The sequence below is a fragment of the Fulmarus glacialis genome, unplaced genomic scaffold (assembly GCF_000690835.1).
Source record: "Fulmarus glacialis isolate BGI_N327 unplaced genomic scaffold, ASM69083v1 scaffold27878, whole genome shotgun sequence".
In the NCBI taxonomy this organism is placed as follows: Eukaryota; Metazoa; Chordata; class Aves; order Procellariiformes; family Procellariidae; genus Fulmarus; species Fulmarus glacialis.
In genome coordinates, this window is record NW_009226809.1 from 19,556 (window position 1) to 27,879 (window position 8,324).

At 55.0% G+C, this 8,324-nt stretch overlaps 1 protein-coding gene across 1 annotated transcript; it reads left to right on the forward strand.

Annotated features, from left to right (window-relative positions):
* The first annotated feature begins 2,670 nt into the window (after positions 1-2,670).
* On the forward strand, positions 2,671-8,122 carry PTGES (prostaglandin E synthase). The gene is made up of 3 exons (XM_009582939.1): positions 2,671-2,778; positions 4,230-4,312; positions 7,873-8,122. Exons 1-3 carry the CDS (start codon positions 2,671-2,673, stop codon positions 8,120-8,122), a joined length of 441 nt encoding a protein of 146 aa, XP_009581234.1.
* Positions 8,123-8,324: the final 202 nt, after the last annotated feature.

Sequence of the window (8,324 nt, forward strand, 5' to 3'; positions counted from 1 at the left end):
AGCGAGGCGTGCTGACTGCCTTGGGAGGGGAAGAAGGTGCATGAAGGAAAAAGGTCTCGGTGCCGAAGAGCCTGCGGGCTGGATCTTCAGCTGGTAAAAACTGGAGCAGCTCCATGGAGGGTGTAATGTGTTGGTGAAGGGTCTGGCTCCTGCATGCTCTAGCCCCACTGGGGAAGGGGCTGCTGGAGAAAGCCTCGCCCCTGCTGCAGGGCTGGTCTGGCCCTTGCATCTCCCAGTCCTTGGGCACCAAGGTTTTCACCACTACGGGTTTGCTCCCTATCAGCTACGGAGAGAGGAGATGGGAGGGAGCAGTGTTTGGGATGTGGCTTTGCCATCAACTGCTTATGCTTGGCATTATGGTGTTTATAATACTCTACCGAGCTCCAGGGAGGTGTGAGTGGGGTTGGATGCAGTTTGATGGCAGCACCGCAGTGTTTGAATCCGCATGGCTGCTGCGTGTCCTGGTGTCTCCATGCCCACCCCCGGGGAAGCAGCCCATCGGAGGCATTCACTGCCGGGCTGTGGAGCTCCGTGCCGGGCTGTGCCGGGACTTGTTCTGCAGCTGCCCTGACGCCAGGGTGGTGATGACCAGCTGCAAGTACCTCTCCCTTGAAACCAAATGTTTGGGGTTTTCAAAGGCTCTCTGCACACTCAGATGTCATGCGGCTGAGCCAGTGCATCCCAGTGAGCGGTGTGGCATCTTTGGGTTTGCAGCATCAGGGCAGAACAGCCGTGGCGAGGGAGATGCAGAGGCAAATGCAAAGAATTTGCAGATCTCCGTGCCAGGAGGGAGATCATGTGCTTGAAGGGTCTTTCTGTCTCTGAGTGGAGACAGAGAGGTGGCTGTTTTCCATCTTGGCTTGCTCCCTGAGCAGGAGCCGACCTTTCAGATCTGCCCATGTAACCTGACTCGTGCTCACATTGACAATACCTCTGTATCACCTGGGCCCAGGGCCGCTGTGCCTGGAGTACGAGGCAGCCTTAAATTCACACCGGCACCCCAGGAAAAAGGCTCCTGTAGCCCGTTCTCCCTGGGAGTGGGGTGCCACCAGCGTCACATTGCTGGGAACAAACCTGACCTTGTGCAACAGGGTCTGTAGCGACGGGACCGGAGCCTGGACCTGGGCTAAGTGCGATGCTCCTCTTGGGTTACTCTGGACCCTCTTGGAAAGGACAGGATGAGTTTTGCTCAATGGCAGTTAAAAAGTTAAACAGCCCTGAAGAACAAAACCAGTCCTAGAGGCACTAATGCTTCGATAGATGGTTTTGTAAATGACAAACTTGTACTCCGTTCGTTGTTTTTTGAGGCTTTTTTGTGGCTTGAAACAAATTTTTTTATCCCAACATGTCAGTTAATTAAAAAACTGTTTGCATCTTCAAAGCATTCATTTTCCACTCAATCTCCAAAAGTTTCCATTTTCCTGAAATAAGTTGGATTTTTTTTTTTCCCCTGTGTAAAGGAACTGAACCCCGAATCCAGCCCTTCAACACTAATAAACTTGGAGAGCTCCTATCAGCCCCCACGCTGCCGGCTCACCGGGGGTTTGCTGCTGCCAGCGCTGGGGCCAGGGCTGGGGAAGAAGGAGTTAAAGGTTTGCATTGGAAGAGCAGCCCAGCTGCCTGCAGAGGCTTAGATCCCACTCTTTCTTCACCAGTGTTTGATGGCTGGGGAAAAGCCAGCTCCAAATTCAAATGCCACTTGCTAGACTGAGGACAAAATTACACCCAGCTGCCCTGATTCACTCTCTCGGAGAAAACCAGGACAAGCCGTCTTTGGGGCTGGGCAGGCTGGTGTTTGTTTCTATTTGCAGGTTTGGGGCTTTGTGGTCCGTGACTTGCCTGGCTGTGCTTCCAGGCTGGTCACTCTGGGAGCTCCCCCCCAGCTGGGGGGCAGAGGGGCAGCCCAGGCGCCCGGGTGATGGGTGCTGGTGAGGCAAGGGACAGTTCTGTCCCCTGTGCCCAATCCCTCGGCAGGTGGCTGTGTAGGGGAGGGCTGGCTGCCTCTGCCTCGGGAGCGCTCAGCCCGCACTGGGCGGGACTGGGGGGAGTACTGGGCTGTGGGATCGGGCACGGAGGGAGCGCAGGAGCACAGGGCTGGAGGCGGCTGAGGTAGGTGCCTACCTTCTTCCTAACTCCTCCTTCTTCCCAAGGCTGATCAGCTCATGTCCCTGGGTGAGCAGTGCCTGGCTGGGCGAGGGATGCTCTGTGCAGCTCCGTCCCTCTGGGCACAAGCAGGAGGGGAGGTGGGGCAGGGGGATCGTGGTGGGCTCTTTTAGGGAGGCAAGAGGTCGAGCTGTGGCCAGGCTGAGCCTTGCTGTGGCCCACACGGTCAAGGGGGCTATATCCCAGCTTGGGGCATCGCATCCCTGCGGAGCTGGTGGTGGCAGGGAGTGAGGAGCAGAAGCAGCCTGCGGCAGGGAGGACGTGGGCAGCCTGCTCCGTGTCCCTGTCTGGGGTTTGCTCACCGGCAGCTCTGCTGCATCATTTACTCCTCTCTGGCCCCAAGGGGTCTACGGGGGAGGTGGGCTTTCACCGAAGAAACAGTGGTGACTTCTGTTGTCTTTAAACGTGGCTGTTCCTGCCGCCTTTCCTGCAGAGCCCTCTTGCAGCTCAAGCAAAATCTCCGCTGGCTTTGAGTGCTACAGGCGACCGAGCGGCACCTTCCCCAAAATGATGGAAAACACAGTGTTTATGTCATTCACGTTCTACAGCACGATCTTGATTTTAAAAATGTATGTCGTCGCCATCATTACGGGACAAGTGAGACTCAGAAAGAAGGTAAGTTCCAGTTTCCTTTACCTTTTTTCCCCTTTCTGGCTTTTTCCTTGGGTTTCTGTGGTTTTTCTTTTTTTTTTTATTCCTGTAAAGGCCGATAAAGTTTTCCTGAAGCAAGCTGAGTTTTCTTCGACTTAAGTTGAAAGCAAAACATGTTTCATAGCTGCGGCAGATAAATATCTTGCTTCTCTTTGGCTCTTTTTGTTTGTTTCTACCATCTGTAGCTTGATGTTTATAATTTCTGAATCCTAATCTAAATAGTAATTTCAGATCTAAAATGCCATGCAGGTGAGCTGCTTCTGGAAAGAGACTGTTTATAGTTAATTTGCCATGTCTGGAAGGAAAGGAGGGGGGGAAAAAAGGATTTAAGAACAAATCATTGCAATGGTCTTTTTTCTTGCAAAGTAGCAGAAAGCTTTCCTGCTTTTGGAGGCTGAATCGCCATGTGAATGCTGCAGGAGAGCAGAAAGTCATGGGGAATAAAAACAATAGCTGGAGGAAATGGTTCTTGGACACAGGGGAAAATACAGGGAGGACCGGGAGCTCTAGCTGCCGTCAGGAGACAGGGTTAACTGGACCTTTTATCGCCCGCAACCCAAATTGAACTCGTGGCAAAACTCAGCTGTCTGTAAAATCTGTTTTAAAGTATTTGAGAAGGTTCCAACTGCATCAATGGAGTGGGAGGGAGAGACTGCTGCTTTCAGATAAAATACAAAGATAGATACTCCCTGCTGTAGCATCATTGTAATGGATGATTTGGCTTCTCACCTTGTGTTTCTGAATGGGAACAGTCTGGGCTTGTAACATGATTAAAGAAAGCACCAGGGTCCTTTCCAGGCTGCAAAGTGAAGCTGTCATTTGTAACCAGGTCCCTGAGGAACAGCTTCTGAACATAGGTGGGGAGCTCGTATAAATAATTTTTATTTGTAAGTTTATTAGTGTAGGATCCGATTTCCCCGGGGCTGGTTTCAGTCACACGGTATCACTACTAAAAAGCCAGCCAGGGAATATTCTTTCTCGGTAAGGTGAACTAATCTGGCAGTCCTGGTTATCTTCTGGATGCCGCATTCAGTGACTGCAAGCGCTGTGCCAGCAGTGATCTCATTTGGTGGTTGGCAAAGTCTCCTTTAAATGGGTTTCACTGGGAGAAGTGGACTGGGATCAGGCCAGAGCTCCCTTGAAGCCCCCGGTTTGGGACCTGCTCGGTGGGCAGAGTGGGGTTTTTCAGAGGATAAGGAAAACCCGTCGGGAGGTGCAGGGTTTAACCCCCAGGACCGTGCACATGGAAGTGCAGTGACTCTTGTGTTTGTGAAGCGTGGTGAGAAGCTGGGGCTGAAAGGTCTCCTTGGGCAGGAAGAAATCCCCACGGGTCTTAAGGATTGGGGCAAAGCTTCTACCTGTAAAGTTCCTGAAAATATTATGAGCATATATATCATGGGGACTCTCTCTTGCAGGCGTTTGCAAACCCGGAGGACGCACTGCGCAACGGGGGGCTGCAGTACTACCGCCAGGACCCCGACGTGGAGCGGTGCCGCAGGCGAGTATGCGGCGGGGCTGGCATTCCCCCTGTGCCGCAGGGCGATCCCTGGCAGCTGCTGGCAAAGAGGCAGTGGGAAGCTAAAGGGCTCATTAATTAAGTAATTACCTAGATGGGTTGAATGCCTCGAGCTTGGGTGCAGGACCCTGTACACTGGGGCAGCTTAATATTTAATGGCAGCACGGTGTGCACTGGAGCAAGGACACGTGGAAGGACCCGGGTTTGGGGTCTGACTCTGACACAATTAAACTCCTTCCTAGATGCTCGAAGTCCTGCAAGTCCCCAAGGGCTTGTGCTGTACCCACACCCACAGGCTCCTCATGCCCTGCTCCGAAAAGACCCCAAATCCTGCCAGATCCCTGCACAGCTGGAACAGTACAACCGGGCCATGACTGGGAACTGCATGAGTGGTCCCAGTGCTGTCTGCTGCCCTGTTTGGGGATCTGGAAAGAGGCTGGACAGGATGGCAATAATTTTTGTCTCCCTAATTGGGCAAACCCTGTATCAGGTGTTCAGCCCTGGGCTTGCTTTCCTGTCCCCCTTACCCAGGAGGTGCCCCGAGTGTTGGGCTGGATCGCTGGTGGGCTGGTGACGTGCAGGAAAGGGGCTGGAGCCGTGCCCTTGCTGTCACGGAGCCCTCGGCCGCCAGCTCTGCGCCTCTTGCCGCCTGCAAGATTTGCTTTAAAAAATACCCAGTGCCACCTAATCCCCGGGCTTCCAGAGGGAGGAAGAGGGGAAACAAGCTGTTCCCTTGCTAGGAAAAAGAAAATAATAGTAGTAATAATAATCATAATCCTCTTTTGATTAGTCAGAAAAGACAAACTTCCATAAAAATAAATAAGCAGAGCTGCAGCAAAGACCTGGGGAAGCCTGGGATCTGACTTGTGCAGTTAAAGCACTCAAGGCCAGTCCTTGCTGATCTGTTCAAAGCCCTGGGGAAGACCAATTAAATCCAATTCCCCTGAACAAGGGGGATGTCGGGTTTTCTTCTCAGGCGTTATCGGGATAGGAGCAGAGCCTATCGGGCTGCTGGGGTCTGTGCAGGGCAGGGGCACAGCAGGGGAGAGCAAACGGCAGCGGGAGGTTTCCCCCTCACCTCTTAGAGAGGCCCCCGGCTGCATCTTGGCCTTGGAACGTCAATTTGCCTTTTCTTTCCTTTCTCCTCCCCGATCTTCCGTTTGTCCTTCCAGCCCCTCGGGGGCTTGTTCGGAAGGGTCTGCCGCGGGGCAAGGCGGTGGGTGTCCAGCAGCTGTCGTCTCCTGGCGTGGCTGACACCAGGAGCAAACCGTGCTCATCACCGCGGTCCTGGCTGGGCTGCGGGAGGGTTTTGTGGCAGTACTCGCAGAGGCGATGCTGGCTCGGGAAGGCAAGCGGGGCCCTGGGCTGGGAAGGGAAGGGGCTGTGAGCGGGCAGACAGCAGCCCATCCTTGTGTAGGGGAAGGGGCTGGCTCTGCCCAGGGACCATCCGGCCAGGAGGAGCAGAGGGCTTCCTGCAGCTCCCCACATCGCTCCCGGCTTTGGCAGGGAATATGTCTCCTCCGTGTCCGGGTTCTGATCAGCTCATCCTCACCGAGTCCTCCTGGCACCACTGCTACAACAGCAGGACTCATTTTAGTGCCTTCTCCAGGCCGACTCCTCCATGCTGTCCCAAAATCACACCCAGAGAGCAGCTGAAATAGGGTTTCCAGCAGGCTCCTTGCCATCCTCATCCCCTGCTTTGCTTGGGGACATGGCCCTTAAGCTAGGGACTGCTCCCCATGGAGGTGAAAGACCAGGTAGGAGAAAGCCCCTTACACTAGGGCCTGTTATGGGGATAATGGGGTGCTGAAAGCCCTCGGGGTAGCTCTTTTCTGGGTACAACAGGCTGTGCATTCCCCTCAGGCTCCAGCAAAGCCGGGGCTGGAAACAGCTCAGGTGCAATATTCACCTGCAGGTGCCTGGCCTGGGCTCTGGTGTGGGGAGGGGGCGTTCAGCATGCAGGTCATTTCGTGTATTGCGGTGATGGGAACCAGCTGCTGGACCCAGACAGAGCCTACGTCCCCGTCCCCAGGCATCACAATGAGGGGGAGGAGGTTGGGGCAAGTTGGGTGACCAGAGCCCTTCCCCACGGCTCCCACTCCATCTCCCTGCTCAGAGACCGATCCTGCCTGGGAGCAGTCACCTCCAAAAAACCGGAGCACTTGGTGGTGAAAATTTCTGATGGAGAAGCTTTTGGCAAACCTTGGCCTGAGGAAATTGGTGTGTTCGGTGGGGCTGTTGTCAAGGCGGACACAGGGGCATCTCCTGCTACACAGACCCGGAGAGGGGGCTTAAAACACAGCCCTCTTTCTTTTCCAAAGTCAGTTTTCAGCCAGGTCTATCCCAGCCTGTGTCTGCACTAATGAGCTGTGACTGAGCATCCTAAAACTTCCCGGCCACTTCTCAGCTTGTGCGGAAGAGCAGCACAGGCATCTTGGCCTTTGTTTCAGGGAAGAAATTGCTTAAAATTTTCTCTTGGCTTTGTGAACATTCAAATATCCCGTGACACAGGAATGGGGAAGCAAGGGCAGCTCTTATCAAGGCTTCATCTCTGCCTCTCAAACCTTCAGATATATGGGGAAAAGGCAACTGAGCCTTCTGCCTGGGTCACTCTCCAGCCCAGATCTGTTCCCACCGACCAGAGCATGACCTGAGAGTCCCCCCGTCGAAGCATGGGGACGGGCCTCTGTGCTGCAGAACGCAGCTCTTGCATCGCAAGGGAACAAAAGAAGGAGAGGTGGAGGTGGTGGGAGGGTGGGACAGCCTCGCTGCTTTGGGGACCGGTTTCTCTCCTTCGAAGGATGGTACCTGGGGGAGGAGGAACACTCCTGCACTCACGGCACGACCCACTCCTGTTTTGGTAGTGGTGTGGTGCGGGTGGTGGTAAGTGATGTTGTGACACCCAGGCAGGCGTACGTTCAGATGGAATGCAGGGGTTGGCCCCATCAGTGCCAATCTGTCATGGCCACAGAGGTCCCTCCAGCCTGACTACGGTGCAATGAAGCAGGTGCTGCTGGCACAGCGCAGGGGTGCAGGGGGTGCTCGGGGCACTCATCCCCAGTCCCCTTTGGATGCACTTACGGAAAGGGGTGAAGCCACTGAACCCTCCCATCCTGGGAGTTTCTCCTCTGGAGAAACCGCAGTCTGGACACCACCTCATTATTGTGTAACGTGGCCACATCTGGGGCTGTGCCGTGCTGGAGCCGCACCAGCTTTGAGCTTTTCGCAGCTTTGCAGGGTCTTTGTTTTGCTTCGTTTATTTAAAAGCTCTAACACTGGAGCTGTCATCCATAGCGGCAAAGGCATCCCAGTCACGTAGGGCAAGCTTCAGGAGCGCAGCATCCCAGGGGAGAGACACCGGGTGCGAAATCCTGCTGCCTGCATGTGTAGGGGGGATCTGACTCCTTTGGGGGCTGCGTCCGCCCTGTCTGACAGAGCTGCACCCTGGGCTGGGTGCTCTGGCTGGAAGGGATGGGAGACGGCAGGGATGGGAGACGGCAGGGAAGCCTGGTGGGAAGGAGCAACCTTATCTCCCTTTTCAGGGCCCACCGCAATGACATGGAGAACATCTTTCCCTTCCTCTTCCTTGGAGCCATCTACTCCCTGCTGGATCCCAGTCCCGCAGTGGCCAGGATCCACTTCTTCATATTCTGCATGGGGCGCATTGTCCACACCGTCGCCTACCTCCTGCGGCTGAAGGCGCCCACGCGCTCCGTGGCCTATGGCGTGGCGCAGCTGCCCTGCTTCTCCATGGCTCTGCAGATCCTCCTCGCCACCACCCCGTACTGGTAACGCCCGGCGAGACCAACCATCCAAACCCCCTCGTCCTGCGCTCTGCTGGTTTCCCCGGCTGGCGAGTGTGAGTGTGCACGTGTGTGTGCGCGCACGTGGTATGTTGCCAGGGAGGCCACCTGCACCCCAGGGATGTGCAATGCAGCCATGATAAAGTCCCCGTGCTACTAAACTGGGCAGGGAAGTCACCAGAGAGAAGGGG

Coding starts and splice junctions, on each gene's coding strand:
- PTGES (XM_009582939.1), top strand. CDS start 2,671: ATGATGGAAAACACAGTGTTTATGTCATTCACGTTCTACAGCACGATC. Junction 2,779..4,229: donor AAGTGAGACTCAGAAAGAAG/GTAAGTTCCAGT, acceptor TCTCTCTTGCAG/GCGTTTGCAAACCCGGAGGA. Junction 4,313..7,872: donor GACGTGGAGCGGTGCCGCAG/GCGAGTATGCGG, acceptor CTCCCTTTTCAG/GGCCCACCGCAATGACATGG.